The sequence below is a fragment of the Musca domestica genome, unplaced genomic scaffold, assembly GCF_030504385.1.
Source record: "Musca domestica strain aabys unplaced genomic scaffold, Musca_domestica.polishedcontigs.V.1.1 10, whole genome shotgun sequence".
In the NCBI taxonomy this organism is placed as follows: domain Eukaryota; kingdom Metazoa; phylum Arthropoda; class Insecta; order Diptera; family Muscidae; genus Musca; species Musca domestica.
The window spans coordinates 11,589,916-11,607,511 of NW_026712115.1; the positions used below are offsets into that span (position 1 = coordinate 11,589,916).

Consider the following 17,596-nt stretch of genomic DNA (forward strand, 5'->3'; position numbering starts at 1 on the left):
ACAGATAGTAGAGTGACCATAACAAATTTTAAAGTAAAAAGTAACTTTATTTACTAAAACACATAAAATTCGTACAAGTATGGCCACCTTGTACTGTTTTGTTCGCCGGTCGCCGGCGTATGAAATAGAAATAAAGCTAATTGAGGTCGCGGCGACCGACGAAATTTTCGCCGGTGCCGTTAATTAGTAATTATTCTACCAGATGATGTGTCTTTTGTGTACCAGTCGAATTCTATGTTTTGGTTATTTCTAATTAATCTTGCATCTAAGTATGATATTGAGCCTTCTGTTTCAGTTTCCATGGTAAATTGTATTTTGTTGTGGTATTTGTTCAATGTGTTTAGAATTTCATCTGATTCGTCTTTTTTAATAATTGCTAAAATATCATCTACATATTTGACTATGTATTTGATATTTATGTCCTTACTTTGTAGCTCAGCTAGTGTGTCGTCAAGTAGTTTGTCTAAGACTATGTCCGCTATTGTCGGTGATAGTGGATTTCCCATTGGCATTCCAAATACTTGGTTATATATTTTATCGTCGAACATGAAATAGTTGTTGTCTTGGAGGCAAAATTGTAAAATTTGAAGAAAACGTGATTTTGGTATTTCTGTATATTTTCTTATTTCATCCCATTTTTCCATTATGATTTTTATTGCGGTGTGGACAGGAATATTTGTGAAAAGTGACACTACATCAAATGAGACTAGAATGTCTGTGTTGTCAAGTTGGATGTTTTTTATGTTTTGTTTTAAAGAAGTAGAGTTTTTTATATTATAGTTCTTCGAGATTAGGTTTTTTAAAATATGTCCAAGGTACTTTGAAAGTTCATAGCATGGTACATTCATTGACGAAACAATTGGTCTTAGTGGGATGTTGGGTTTGTGAATTTTCGGCAACCCGTATATTCGAGGCGCGTTAGCTGCGGTGCAAGATAATTTCTTTTTTTCCAACAAAGTTATATTCTTGTTCTTGTATAGTTCTGAGACCAAATTGTTATTCGCTTTTTGTAATTTTTGGGTTGGATCTGTTCGTAATATTTTGTATGTGTGTTTGTCCTGTAGAAGAGTTTCCATTTTAGAAATGTAGTCCTTTTTATTCATTGCTACGGTTTTATTTCCTTTATCGGCTTGCAAAATAATAACGTTTTTGTGTGCTTTTAGAAATTTTTTGGTATTTTCGAATGTAGTTTGAATGAATCTTTCTTTTTGGTTGTATTTCTTATTTCGTTTGTAGTTACTTATTCTGTTGGCAATTTTTATTCTACATATTTCTTTTTCGTTATCTTCAAGATTTGAAATGCATTGTTCAATATCGGCAATGGCATGTAGTGGTGAAAAATTAGATTTTGTGATTGGTAATCTACAAAAGCCATCTATAATGTGTTTTCTTAATGTTAACGGAGCAACAATGCGTGCATCCCCCACGCATGTCTACATTCGTTGAAGTCTAATCATCTAAGTATTAAACACAGAAATGGGGAAGATAAGCAATACTTTATTATCATCATTTTTTTTTTTTCAATATACCACTAGTGCTCAGGGTATCCATAGCCATATGCTAAGAAATAGATAGATAAGTTGTGGAATATATGACGTTAACAGGGAACTTCACAGGTTGGATTTTATCATCTCTCCTGTGGGTTACTGCCATTAAGGACTCGATGAACCAGTCTTCCTGAACAAGATCATCAACATATCCAATAAGGTTAAATATCTGGGTAGATAGGAATCATAATTGAAGAGACCACAATCAAGAAAAAACTAATAAACCTCACAGATACTGAACATCGTGAAAAATTGTTGTAGGCTTAAAATGGGTATTCAATTCAAAGATGGCACATTGACCTGTTCTTCCATACGCATCAGTAGTCTGATGAACAGCTATGGATAAAAAATGTAATACAAAAATATTATAGAAAGTGTAACGAATGTGCTGCTTAGGCATTGGCGGTACAATGAGGACAACAATTTTATATGTAGACCCAAAAGACATTCAGATATGGCATGAAACGGCCGTCACGGCCATGAGAATCAAGGCTACGGACGAGTGGTTAAATAAAGACCACATGGCATATCATTAGCTCAGTACGCATTATATAGGGCAGTAGTTATCTCGTTAGGATAACGAGATAGCGATCTCTCTCGCCAAAACAGACAGGGAATTAGCAACCGCAAACTTGGATAATGCAATGCCTCTATATCCGTCACGTCTAGAGTAAAAGACGTGGGCAAAAAACGCCAAAACACCTTCGGGAATACCATAAAAATCCTATGGTGGAACCCCAATGAAGAGAAGAAATTAGTGGAGTGTACATAAGGGGCACCTGGACCCACAAGCTCATTTGTACAAGATAGTATGTGCAGATAGCAGCATATGCAGGACATGCGGGAAGATGATGAAACCTGGAATAGTTTTCTCTGTGAATGACCAGCGTTTGCAAGTATCAGATCCTAATTCTTAGGAAACGACTCCATACCAGAAATTAATCAGATTATGGTAAATGAAAAAAAGAAAAATAGTTAAGGAATTTTGTTAAGCAACTGAATTCCTAACATAATAAACTGTAAACCGCCGGTCATCTTTCAATAACTTTAGTCTAAAGAGTACAACAGGCCTATACTGGCTTAAGTGTATGTCCACCAGGACATTAGACAATTTTCGTCCCTCCTTTCAACCTAACCTTACCTAAGTTTTAACTATGCCGTTGTGATGCCCTTACAACAAAATCATCTCAAAATTATGTTTCCACAACTGTGGAAACAACTAAGTGAACTCACCTCATATTTGATACCTCACAGTTTATCGGCAAATTAAAACTTAGAATAATAAAACTTATTGGAATTTACTTTAGAACTATATGCTAACAACCAATGACAATTTTTATATACCATCCATCCATCTTTTGGTTAAGGGTATTATACATTTCTTAATTGTAACTTTGTTTCGATTAAAATCCGTGTGCCATATCACTTAATACCATTTCTTTGTTATTTTTTCAATTTCTTCCCAACTCAAACAAGATTACAGACAATATAAGATCTATTAACCCTGTTTGTGGTACGGATGGACGAACCTACAACACCGAATGCCAATTGCGGAAACGCGCTTGTCGTACGGATAATCATTTGCTGCAAGTTGCCTATCGCGGTCATTGTAAAAGTAAGTATTCCCATATTTATTTGAGATCATAAAAGAACTATATGTTGGCATGCAGGTCAACCAAGTCGAAATTTTTGAATATATTAACCTCAAATTAGGCATATAATAAAATATATGAAATCTAAACAGCCACATTATGTGGGGTCCTATAATAACAGTATTAGCTGAAATTACGTTGGAAAATATAAGTCGTTTAAGAACCTGATATATACCTTCAGAATATGAAGATGTAGGTATATTTTCGTGTCCAACTAAAATTTGAAAGCTAATGAGATGAATAAGCCCGAAATGTAAACAAACTATATCCTCCATTGTCATTAGATTGAAAATAGTGGGTTATACGTTAAACAGTACAAAGCAAAGGAACTTATTTTCATCATTACCAAGAAATGAGTAAAACGGCAAGAAGTGTGCGAATTCGACTGCAAAACCCAATTTTGCAAATTAGAAATTTTGTATCGGCAAACGAAAAGCAACATAATAAAATTCGATGGGTTGCTGATGTAGTTTTTACACCAGATACGATCGTTCACGTGTTTAACAGTGGCAAAGGACTTTGGGACGAATTTGGAAATTAAAATATTAAAATAAAATCTGTTAAAAAATTCTGTTAACATTTTAAAAATACCGAATGTAGCCGTTATATTGGGGTCTATACGAAGAAGTGGACCTACATAGGCAGCTTTTGTCATAAGCTATTACAATATTCAAATACGAATCTTGAAAAAATCCGGTGAATATTATATCTAAAGTCCTAAAAATACCGAATATAGGGAGGTACTGATAAATGGGGCCTATACGAAGACCTGAGCCGGCACAGACAATTTTATGTTATAGGCTGTAGTACCCATTACGAATTCTAATTACGAAATTTAAAACAACTCCGGTGAATAATGTCCCTAAAATCGTCAAAATATCCAATATGGAGGATTACCATTGTATGTGGGCTATGCGATACCGTGGACCTGTATAGACATTTCTCTTTCAGGGGCTAAAGTGCTTAGAAAGAATTCCTAGTATGGATTTTCAGACAATTCCATTGAAAAATGTAGCTGAAATCATCAAAATGCAGGATATAGGGATTTACCGTTTTTATGGGGGATATACAGGGTTGCCCATATTCGACGGACCCACCTGGCAACGCCATAACTTTTGACAGAGATGTCACATCGCTTAATGACATACCACGTTTGAAGTGTCAGTCCAAGCAGATTTTTACCATGAATACACGCCACGCGAGCGCTCTGAAATAGTTGAAATTTACATTTAACAGAAGAAGTCAATTGTGAAAACTCAACGTGATTTTAAAACATTAAAAAATGTGAGAAATGCGCCTTTTAAGAACACCATTTAGCGTTTATACGAAAAATTTTCGACTGGTAAGGCTCTTTCTAATCCGAAGAGGCCATATAAAAGTCGACCAAGGCGATCGGCCGAGAATATCGCTGCCGTACGAGCCAGTGTTGAGAGGTCCCCAAGAACATCCCAAAAACGCCGTTCTCAGCAGTTGGGCATGGCTCGGTCCACTTTACAACGGATTATTCGTTCCCGTACAAAATTTAATTGACAAGCCTCGTCGATTGGAATGGGCCCAAAGAGTCATCGAAATGGCCGAAGATGACGAGCAATTTTGGAACAAAATTATCATGTCCGATGAAGCCCATTTCACATTGAATGGGACCGTAAATAAGCAAAATTGCCGTTTTTACCCCACTGAAAATCCTCAGAAGATTCAAGAAGTGCCTCTTCATGACGAAAAAGTCAGAGTTTGGTGCGGCGTTAGTCCGAAAACGGTCATTGGGCCGTTTTTCTTCCAAAATGAAAATGGCCATGCTGTTACCATCAATCAGGAGCGTTATCGCGACATGATGACCAATTTTGTGATGCCAATTATTCGTCGAAAGCGTATGAGGCAGTTCTGGTTTCAACAAGACGGCGCTCCACCGCACACAAGTCGCATAACAATCGATTTTCTGAAGAATTTGTTTCCGGGCCGTTTGATGTCGAAAAGTGGTGATTTGGACTGGCCACCGCGTTCGCCGGATTTGACGCCGCCTGATTTCTTCTTGTGGGGATATTTGAAGTCAAAGGTTTACGTTAACAAGCCAAGGACCGTGGAAGAGCTCAAGGACAACATTCGTGAAGAAATAGCCGCTATTCCGACCGAAATGTTGGCAAAAACGATGGAAAATGCAGCAAAAAGGGCACAATACGTCATCAACGCCAGAGGCGGCCATTTGAGAGATATCATATTCACAAATTGATGTAAACAAATCTACTTGGAACAAATTAAATGATTAACATAGCCAACCGCCAAATTTTTATTTTTTTCTTTGATTTTTAAAAAAACATGGGGCCGTCGAATTTGGGCAACCCTGTACGATATCGTGGACCTATATAAATAATACTCTTCCAGGGGGTAAAGTGCTCAAAAGGAACTCGCTTTGTGGATTTTCAGACAATTTATTTGAAAAATTTGGCTACAATCATAAAAATATAGAATGTTGGGTGGGTACCGTTACATGAGGGCTATACGATATTGTGGACCGATATCTTCGAACATGAACTGCTAGCGGACAAAAGAATGATATGTGCAAAGTTTTAGCTTCCTATCGGACGGACGGACAGGGCTAAATCGTATTATAATCAAGATCAAGAATATATATAATTATTATTTCAATGAGTTACAAATGGAATGACGAACTTAATGTACGGTGGAGGGTAAAAAACGGTACCAAAGAAAAATAGAGCACAAAATTACCTCCATCCTTGTAAAAAACGGATATAATATGTTGATTCGAAAGTTGTTACGACCGCCAAAAACTAACAAGGAAAACCATTATTTGGTAATGGAAACTTCGGAGAAGAAAGGAGAGTATTGATTTTATATTTTATAAAGGTACGTCTTTGTTGTGAAGGTACCGTATGGAGTGGATCGATATTGGTCCATTTCCATCACTTTTTATGATATATGGGCTGTTTTTGAATATTTTGATCGATCGAAGATATTGATCACGGGAAAGAGTGGGTCAATATTATCTATACACATTTCTGACCTAAGTTTTATATAAAGATTGCAATATGCAAAGATTGAACTATATTAGGTACATCGTTCGTTTAATACGAGATGTTATATTTAAGAATACTTTAAAATGTTGGGTAGTGGTATATTATGAGTGGACCGACATCGCTCATCTCAAAATCCGATCTAAATTTGGTAAAATTAATACGCATTGCAAAGTTGGGACCAAAGTGGATACTCCCTACGAGAGTTATTGTAAGCACCAGATAAACGGACGGACAGGGCCAAATCAACTCCTAAAAACGATTTTCCATAAAGTACATAAATCCACTGCGACCATACGACCAAGAGAGTTAACAAACAAACATTAAATTTATGTCCAAAAATATGGCAGCATCACCTGTTCATTTGGCCTGTTGCTATGCCATTGAATTCACCAACAAATTCCCTGCAAGACCAACCAAAAAAAAATGGTCGCCATTTCGGATGCTGTCATTCGTGGCGCCAAGGCGTTACATGCCAATGCCACATTAAATGATAAATTTGACTGTTTATTGGCTGTAAATATTTTCTGTTATTTGTTAAACATATTTGCAGCAAATGGCAGGTAATGACAATCCAGTGGTGTGGGGTTGGTTGGCTGCCAGGCGATTCGAGTGGACCGATCGAACGATCGTTTGTTAGTGTCTAATGGTCTGGGGGCCATCTCAAATGTTCACAAACAACAATCAGTCGACTTTCTTCGGTGCATGTCGTAAATTATACCATTTATTAATTTTTCCATGTATTTGTGTTTCTTCTCTTCACTCCTCTCCCTACCCTACCCCATTTCTATTGCCTCGTGCAGCTACTTGCAATGGAGTCAAGTGCTTGGAAGGACTTACTTGTGTCGAGGATCAGTACACCATGCCGCACTGCATAGCATGTAAAATCGAATGCCCACTGGACGATTATGATAATGACAATGATGTAGTGGATGCGACCAGAGCCGTTTGTGGCGCTGATGGCAAGACATACAAAAGCATGTGCGAGATAAATCGTATAATTTGCAAAATTGGTCGATCAATTGGTGTTGCATATCCGGGACCATGTCGAGGTAAGTAAATTAGAGATAGAACAAGCAATCAACTGGCTTTGCCAAAGTATTTGTATTTTGTTATTTTTTAAGCTGTTTGGTGTTGATAAATACAGCTCGAAAACGTACGGCGTACACTGAGAAATCATGAACAATATAAATAATTTAAGCAATGGCGTAACTGTGTTCAGTTCCCGTTAACTGAGTAGTGAAATTTTCGAATCAGATGTGAAAAGTAAGGCATTTTTCATTATTTGAAGACCTATTGGTTGTGTGAAATGGTCTTTTAAAATCATTCGTTAATAGGTTGATTACAAACTAGTTGCGATTGCCAAAAATTAGATAGGAAATCAACTATTTGGTAATGGAGTGTGGTTAAGTGTTACCGCTACCTGGAAGACATGTCTACTGTTATTCGTGATGGAATTCAAGTTATTCGTGTTATTTGTGATGGAATTCAAGCGTGATCGTGTGGTTTCTTCATATTTGGCTGGAAAACTACAAGGGGCTATTATTGGAGCACTCCAGCATTTAAATTTGAATAAATCTTTTTGTTTCGTACCATCGCTCTTTACCGTGATACTGGTAGCCCGACGTCAAGGAAGTAAACGGAAGAAAACAGCGACATCATCAGAAATGGTTTGAAAAGAAAAGAAGCGACTTGATCGAAACCCGCGTCGCAGTGGCCGAAAATTGGCTCGTGAGATGAACATATCGCAATATTCCATTCGGCAAATATTGAAAAATGAGCTCGAGGTAAAACCATTGAAATTCTAGTAAGTAAAAAAGAAGCTAAGTTCGGCCGGGCCGAATTTTTATACACTCCACTATTTGGAAGAAACTTCAAAAAAAATTTCCGGCGGAAAATATGACTCAAATAAAAACCGTTATATTGGGTCTATACCTCTTCCTGCATAAGTAAAAGTAAAAGGAGAAAAAAGTCTCAAAAATCATCAAAATACCGAATAGCGGGAGGAACCCTTATATAGGGGATATATCATATCGAGGACCTATATAGACAACTCTCTTCTAGGGGATAAAGTACTCACAAGAAACTTCTAGTGTAGAATTTCAGACAATTCCATTGAAATATGTTGTTAAAATCTTCAAAATACCGAATATCGGTCGTTGTCGTTTTATGGGGGAACTACGGGGGTACCATTATATGGGGCTATACGATATTCGACCGATGTAGCCCATCTTCGAACTTGACCTGCCTTCAGACAATCGACAGATCTGTGCAAAATTTTAGTTCTCCATCTTAATTCGTTTTGACTGTAGCATGATTACAACAGACGGTGCTAAATTGTCTTAGAATTGTTCGCTGATCAAGAATATATATACTTTGTTGGGTCTAAAATTATTATTTCGATGGGTTACAAACGGAATGACGAACTCAAGCGCTGGACATGGTGATGGTGCGGGCCGCCATAACAGCCGATAGTCGCTCTCCGCTCATATTAATCGACCGTAGCATCAGAATAAATGCCGAGTATTATCGCGAAAATATTCTGGAGGGTGTAATAAAGCCTTGGACACTCAAACATTTTGGCCGTAGACCTTGGAATGTCCAAAGTTATTACGTTACGCATTAAATACTTGAAAAAATATTTTCACTTTGAATATGGTTTCGATGAAGAATGTAGATACTTCATGGGGTCTCCAAAGAATGTTTCGAAGTCGAAATGGCACTATATACCCTCCACTTTGTGATGATGTCTAAAAAAATCTATTCGCTAACAGACAAAATCTGCAACAAAATTATTCCCATTTCATCGAGTTTCTCTCCGTCTTAAATGGTTATAAAATGCTTTGATTTGCTTGCTGTTTAACTGCCAATTTACGAAAATCATAATATTTGCATCAAAATCCTAAAATCGGTCCACTCCATCAAGTACCTCCCCCACAAAGGGTCAAAATTTTGAATATCCATGAAGCTCATAAAACGCGAAATTAACATCCGATTCTATTCAGACTTTCAATATTTCCATCAACACAAGATCTGTTGTAAGGATGGTAGAGATCGAGCCATTTCTTCTGGTACCTCCCCAACATAGGGTTCAAGATTTTGAAAGGAAAAACGATCAAAGAAAGCGAAATAAGCATACAACACTCTTCAAATTTCACACATACCAACATTTTTGCTAACACAAGATCTGTTGTGAAGATGATATATATCTGCGAACTCCTCCTGGTACCTCACCCACAAAGGGTCACAATTTTCAGTACATTTATCTGATGCTTTACAATTTGCTATATCTAAATATTTCTCTCAACCAGAAACCTGAGACGAATATAGAATTTATGATTTCGCATAAAATTGGATACAAATGTTCGATTTTTATGTCATTTTGCCCATATCAATATTTTTATCTTCATTAGATGAAGTATGAAAATGGAATACTTTGGTCGACTATATCTGGTACCCCACGCACATTTCAACATTTTCTAAAAATTATCACGTATCTAATATAAAGTGAAGGAAGTCGAAATATTTATTTAGATCCGACACGAAATGGACAATATTGGTCCATTCCTTCGGAACCTACTCCATAGAGGGCCCACAATTTGAATAATCATAACAGAAGTCAAAATATATGTAAATAATCGAACATTGTCTGAGGGTATATTTTTGGTCACCAAATTTAACGTTTTTAGTGGCAAAAAAAGATACTTATTTCGTTCGTCATCCATTTTCTCAATAATGGATTGATAACCCGGTTTGTAATGGCTATTTCCCCTAATAACTTGAAAAAATATTTTCACTTAGTTTTGATGTTGTTTTGATGAGGGATACATATACTTCATCGGGTCTACAAAGAATATTTCGAGGTCGAAATGACATTATATATCCTCCACATTGTGGTGATGTCTATAAAACCAATCTTTTCCCGTAACAGACAAAATCTGCTACAAAATTACACCCATTGCATCGAATTTCTCCCGGTGTAGCAACTAATAGATGGACATCGGCAATAATTGCCATAGTTGTAGTTATGCAAAAATTTTATTGCGGTAAATCGGTGCTACCGCACTTTTGTGATCTCTTTTAATTGATGTAGTCTGCAATCATTGATTGCGAATTTTGCTCAAGAGGCTGCACCCCAAAACATGGCAAACTATAATCTGTGTCTGTCTACATCTGCTCGCGAGTTGTTCCACTCATTTCCATGTCATTGGAATCCTTATAATTATAGTGTCATGATGTTGACTAGAACTAAGAGTGTAGCGGACTATGATTGGACAAGACACATTACTGGAATGGCATTAATTATTTGAGGCTTTTGGCAAGAAATTGAAAAATGTTACCATTTTTAATTTACATTGCAAAACAACCGGCACCATAATCATGTCATTACTCAAAAACACAAGAGTACAGGCGCAAATTGGATTTGGTTTTCCTCAGAAAGAGAGAGATGAAACAACTGCAACGCACAGCTGTTAAAATTATTCCAGTGACAGCTAATTATATTGTTTACAAGCGTACAAAAGCATTTTGGTGAGAATTTTCCAGAAAAAAGTTATTCGTGATGGAGTTCAAGCGTGATAGAGTGATTTCTTTATATTTGGCTGGAAAACCACACGTGGCTATCGTTAGAGCACTCCACCATTTAAATGTGAATAAATCTTTTGTGTCTCGTTCCATCACTCGTTACCGTGATACTGGTAGCGTAGACCGACGTCAAAAAAGTGGACGAAATAAAACAGCAACATCAGCAGAAATGGTTCGAAAAGTAAAGAAGCGACTTGATCGAAACCCACGTCGCAGTGGCCGAAAAATGGCTCGTGAGCTGAACATATCGCAATATTCCATTGAAAAATGAGCTCCGGGTAAAGCCATTAAAATTCCAAAAAGTGCAAGATCTTACACCGCAACAGAAAGAAAATAGACTCATAACAGCTAAAGAGTTGCTTCGCTTGGCCGAAAGTGGTTAACTACCGAATTTGGTTTTCTCCGATGAGAAAACATTCGCTGTCCAGCAGTTTGTAAACAAACAAAATGATAGTGTTTACTTGCCAAAGATGTCAGCTGAAAATGTGCACCTTCGACCGTGGCATCAGAATAAATGTCGAATATTATCGCGAAAATATTCTGGAGGGTGTATTAAAGCCTTGGGCACGCACACCTTTTTGTCGCAGACTTTGGACGTTCCAACAGTACTAGCACCATCGCACTCAGCACGCGCCACCAAGAATGGTTACAAAATGAGGTTCCTCGCTTCATTTCCACCGAAATCTCCGGATACCAGTCCGTTGGACTATTGTGTCTGGAGTATTTTGGAAAGCAATGTTGGCACTAAAAAATACCAAAGTGTCGTTCACCTCAAGCAAGCGCTTCGCCGGGAATGGGCCAAAATACCGCAGAACAACATTCGGGCACCGTGTGGGCATTGGCCGTTTAAAGGCCATAATTCATGCCAAAGGTGACCAACTCGAACAAATCTAAACTTATTCTAAAATTTGATGCTATTTTCTACATTCTTTGCCTTCATTCAATTAAATTTAAAAAAATGTAAAAATTATAGCTTTTGACTTTGTTGCAGGGCTAGTATTATGGGCTTGACTCTAGTTTTTAAAAAAAATTTTCAATTTTAAGAATTTTTGAATATTAAAGATCATTGGTTCGCATATTTTAAACCTCAGTAATCTAAAAAAGTTGTCGATTAAAAGAACCAAAATTGATTCTAGTAGCAGCTGACTAGAAAACTCAAGCCGTTTCCGGCTACTGAAAAATTTAAGAAGAAAGTATAGAATAGAGTTATTTAAAATCTGTATAACAAACAAAAATAATTGTAACTATTGAAAATATGCCCAAAGTCATCGATATCGACCAACAATCGATGAGGTCACATCCTAAACGTGACGGCAATCTTCTTCTGAAGTTTTGAAAAGTAAATTTTATTTTGGAATAAAACCAATTAATTTGGCCGACAAATTCAAAAAAAAAATCAAATGAAGTATTGTCAGAGAACTTGTTGTGTTTGTTGGACTTCGCGGATAGACGGACGAACATGGTTTAACTTAAAAATTTACGCTGATTACAAAAACAAAAACAAAAACAGAATAAAACAAAATAAAACAATAATCTAACGTTTTCCCCTTTAAACTGCGAAGACCAGTAAATCGGTTAGAGCTTGCAATTACAGTTTTCAAAGTACCATGAGGAGGGTGGAAACCTTATTTGTGCGCTATACCCAAACGTTAACATATATAGACAATATTCCATTACAAAAATCGTTATCTATTTCGAATGGAGCTATATAGACAAGGTTCTTAAACCAAAGGTAGAACCTGTCAGAAAATCTAAATCTTCCAAATTTGGAGCAATTCGATGGAAAATGTGGCAAAAATGATCAACATACAGATTATCGGAAGCTACCCTTATATGGCGGAGGTACCCAAACGTGAACCATTCTAGACACAATACAACGTATTGTACCAAGTTTTGAAGCTCTAGGTTGTACCAAGTTTTGAAGCTCTGGATTTCCACAGACAGAAGGACAAAGTTAAACCGACTTAAAGTTTTCCGTCATCTCCGTCGAATATTCCGAAGTGGTTTGTAACACAAATTTAAAATACCAAATTTAATATACCATCCTTTCCATGGTGAAAAGTATAATGAACATTTCGATGAGTTACAAACGGAATGACAAATTTGTTATACCCTCCAAACAATGTGTCGTGGGAGGATATTAAAATGTTTTTCTATGTAAATATTTTAGTAGTTTTTTGTGATTAACGAAGGTTTTGAGTTCAAGACTAATGGTTGATAAATTATATTGAGCACGTTATATCGACTGGAATAGGAGTCTGATAATTGCCCAGAGGACTAAAAACCAAATATAAAATTTAATAGCCAACAACACCTACATCAATCTAATTAGGTTGGTTTCTAAGAGATACTTTAAACTTAAAAATTGATCTCCATTAATTACGTAGTCTGACACAATATTATGTCTGTCAATATTTAAAGACAATTCACTTCGGTGTTCATAAGTATTTGCTGCAGTTGTCAAAAAGAACCATGTATTCGAATGTTGTCTACCATCTTGAAGTTACATGGGTCTTGAATGCAAAATAGCCCGACTGCATCTTTGCTATCTGCAATTATTTAAGGATCAATGCTTTGGTTTTTCTTGCTGTAGTTGTTGTTGCTGTTGATGTTTGCGATAATAACGATATTGATGACATCCATGGTGTGTGCACAACCACATTTTTGCATTTGATTGACTGGGAAGCATGGTTGTTTGTTGTTGTTGTCGTTTTTTTTTTTTGCCAATGGTAAATTGAATTGACTGCACAAATCCATGCACTTGCATTTCAATCGCATGCATACGCACACACACACACATGTGCCTTTGTATTTGTCGAACATCGAATGCAATATCGTATCTGAAAGATGACGAAGACGACGACAACAACACAGAGCCCAGATACGTTTGTCATTGTCGATTGCTGTCATCATTGCAGTGAAGATTAAATTTCCTTTCAGTACGACAACATCTGAATCGGATTGACGATCATCATTTCAAACGGTCGCCATAGGAACAGATTCGCCATGCGACGACAGCTAAGATATTGCACAGTGGGGCAAAGGTATCAGAAATGTATGCCATTGAATAACGTCTAATATTATAGACAATACATTGAGGCTAACACAATGGAATGAAGGCCCTTCCAATTGTACCCCTTTTGTATAGTCCAGTCTAGCAGTTACGCTTAAATTAGAAAATAAAAAAATCGGTGATGTGAGTGATGTACATTGAACGAATTATCGAAAAATTATTCATGAATTCTTATCTTGGAATTTAAAAGGATTTAGTTTTCATTACAAATATTATTAATTCAGGTCCTCGTTTTGGTATTAGTTGTAACCATGCTACGTTACCTTCCAATATTTCAAGTGCATTATCATCATCATTTTCATTGGATACCCTGTTCAAAAAACCTATACTCGCTCCGTACTTGGCCCCCACTGTGTCCAAAGTGAACCGAAGAGAAGTGAATTGAATTTGAATGGAAAGCAATTGAATTGAACCGAAAACTCGAACCACTGGTATCTGTTTGTTCAGTGTTCGGTGAAATGCATTCGGTTCGTTGCAGTGCACACAATTATCGTGTACCGTTTAACAAACACAGACACACACACACACACACACAAGTCATTCGAGAGTCATGGCTGCTAAGTAAGATTCCTACGAATCTTCTTTCATATGGACAATCTACGGTCAGTGGCAAAAAATGCGAATACAAATATGCATGCACGAATACACTGACAGGACATCGTCTATTACAGTTCCTTTGAAAAGGATATAAATATTTTTTTCTCCTGAGTATGTTACGAAAGTGCGTTACGTATAAGGACGATACTGGGGAGTTTTAATGTGGGCCCTTATTTAATAGATGTCAAAATAAAAACTGATGATATTTAAGCCACGTTTAAGAACATTATAGGTTCTTCCAAATCCGCGTGGTATTTTATTACATTTTCTTTATTGGCAGAAATTGATGTATTATTATTATTTATTAAAAAACAAGTAAAAAAGCTCCTTTTGATACCCTCCACCATTTGAAAGAATCTTTCAAAATGTTAAAAAAATGCTTTGAAAAATTACGCTATAATTTTAAATAAGTAAAAAAGCAGACGGCCTGATCGAACTTTTTATACCTTTTTCAGATTGGAAAGTAGCTCATGTAAAAATATGCATGGTTTCGGGGGTATAAGACATTCAATCCAAATTTCAAACAATACTGTAAAGCAGTTGGCTACAATCTTTAAAATACCGGATATCAGAAGGATAGGGGCTATAGAAAAACATTGACTTATATAGTATTTGTTCTATAATAGAAAACCCATTACGGAATCGAAATACAGAATTTTTAGTAATTCCGTTATGGCTATGGCTATATAGACTTAGAATTTTACGCTGATCAACAAAACAACGCTTGCTTGAGCTGATCGACACTGAGTCCTGTTGAAACGTCCAAGGTCTGCGGACAAAATGTTTGCGTTCACAAGACTTTAATACACCCTCCAGGATATTTTCGCGATAAATACGAGCGGAGAGCCGATGTTCGCTCATGGCGGCCCACACCAACACCATTGCCGGCGCTTGAGTTCTGGGAGCCAACCGAAGGTGCACTATTTCTGCTGACCGCTTTGGCAAGTAAACACGATCATATTGTTTGTTTACAAACTGCTGGACAACGAATGTTTTCTCATCGGAGAAAACCAAATTCGGCAGTTCACCACTTTCGACCAGCAAAGCAACTTTTTAGCTCTTTTGAGTCTATTTTCTTTCTGTTGCGGTGTAAGTTCTTGCACTTTTTGAAATTTCAATGGCTTTACCCCGAGCTCATTTTTCAATATTTGCCGAATGGAATATTGCGAGCCATTTTTCGGCCACTGCGACGCGGGTTTCGATCAAGTCGCTTCTTTACTTTCGAACCATTTTTGCTGATGTTGCTGTTTTCTTCGGTTCACTGCCTTGACGTCGGGCTACGCTACCAGTATCACGGTAACGAGCGATGGTATGAGACTTAAAAGATTTATTCACATTTAAATGCTGTGGTTTTCCAGCCAAATATAAAGAAATAACACTATCACGCTTGAATTCAATCACGAATAACTTTTTTTCTGAAAAATTTTTACCAAAATGCTTTCATACGCTTGTAAACAATATAATGAGCTGTCACTGGAATAATCTTAACAGCTGTCGGACGAGTGGCTTAGAAATGACAGCAGTCTGAAGTTGTTTGCATTTTTTCATCTCACCCTGTATGTTGGGTCTAAAATGTTTATTTCGTTGAGTTAAAAACGGATAAACAAACTTAATACACCCTCCATACTATGTATGGTTTAAAATGTGGAGGAGCTATACGAAAACGTGGACCTCTGCAACCAATTATCTGTCAGAGAAGATTATGACTGTAACGAACTCCAAACAAAATATGGAATATACGAACACTTAATACCAGTGTGGAGATAATTCAATTAAAACAGTTATATGTGGACTATACCAAAACTTAGAGCTATGTAGCCCATTTTCAGTACTAAAGGTTCTGTAGACCTAAAACACAATTGAGTAAAATTGTATCAACCTTCTTCATATCATTTGGAAGCTACCGTAATTGACATTCTAAATCGACATAGAATTGTATGTTGATCAAGAATATATTCACATTGTGGGGTCTAAAATGTAGACCTTGAGGTGCTACAAACGGAATGACAAACTTAATATACCCTCCATACTATTGTGGAGGGTAAAAAACACTTTGTTGTAGAATTGTAAATGCCTATCAAACTATCGCAAAAGGCCCGTCATAGGGCCCCATTGTGAACAGTTTCCATCATCGTTTCAACGTCAATCAAACGCACAAATACGAACACATGATGAATGCTGACACACTCCTACCGATTTGCAAATGCATTTTCGCATGCAATCAAGGCAGCCCAAGCGTGCGATTATCATCTTACCGAATTGCAATGAAAAACAAAATCGGGTTTTCAATACTGCAGCACATCATCGCACAGCGCACAGTTCATCATCGACTTGGCTCGTCAGCCCCGACAGAAATGAGGGGGAAAATAGAAATGTCTTTCTCAAGTTTCCAATTAATTGCATTGGATTGAATTGCGGAACGAACATACACAAACATGAATAAAAGTTGCAGCCCAACAAAGCAACAACAACAACAGCAACAAGCAACTGCTCCGCTGGAGAAAAAAAGTCAATCAACCGCAGAAAATCCAAACAAAGCTCAACAATGTTGTCCAATTCACATTGTCGTCAATGTTGTCATTGTTGACACTTTGTCCCCCGCATCGATTTCATTGCACACCACCCATTTATCCGACCATCCATCCCCGCCTCCTCCTCCTCCTTACAAATGCCTAGTCGATTGATTGGCTTACTTGCTGAATCGCTGGCTGGCTGGCTGCCTGACTGACTGGCTGTCTATAGGCTTCTGTTACATAGACAAAGTCACTCAAATACTTTTCTATCCTCAATCCGACATCCATATTCATCACTTCAATTTTAATTCAGTTACCGGTGTGGTCACAGATGTCATCAATGAGTGCATGTTGTGATGGCAAAATTCGACAGTTGAAGACGAACGAGCACAGTTGTAAGACTTGAATGTGGGATGCCCCCGGTGCCCCGTCCCCCTGGATTCAATTACTTTGCATTGATTTCATTCAAAACAATTGCAAAACAACAACAAAAAACCAGGCATGCAACAAAGATGTCGCATACGTCGTTGGAAAGAAACCACCGCATTCGATGGGTATTTCGAGTCAATCGATATTAATTTTCAATGGAATGAAATCTATT

General features: G+C 37.1%; 1 protein-coding gene across 6 annotated transcripts in view; it reads left to right on the plus strand.

Annotated features, from left to right (window-relative positions):
- Window positions 1-17,596, plus strand: part of LOC101890976 (uncharacterized membrane protein DDB_G0293934) — a 106,771-nt gene that overhangs the window by 57,230 nt on the left and 31,945 nt on the right. For 3 of the 6 annotated variants that reach the window (XM_059126541.1, XM_005192001.4, XM_059126534.1), the window contains 2 exons: window positions 3,024-3,162; window positions 7,032-7,280. In XM_059126541.1, the coding sequence (XP_058982524.1) occupies window positions 3,024-3,162; window positions 7,032-7,280 (388 nt within the window). Of the gene's footprint in view, window positions 1-3,023; window positions 3,163-7,031; window positions 7,281-17,596 lie in introns of those variants that run through there. The other 3 variants (XR_002195515.2, XM_059126528.1, XM_059126539.1) reach the window with 3 other exon arrangements.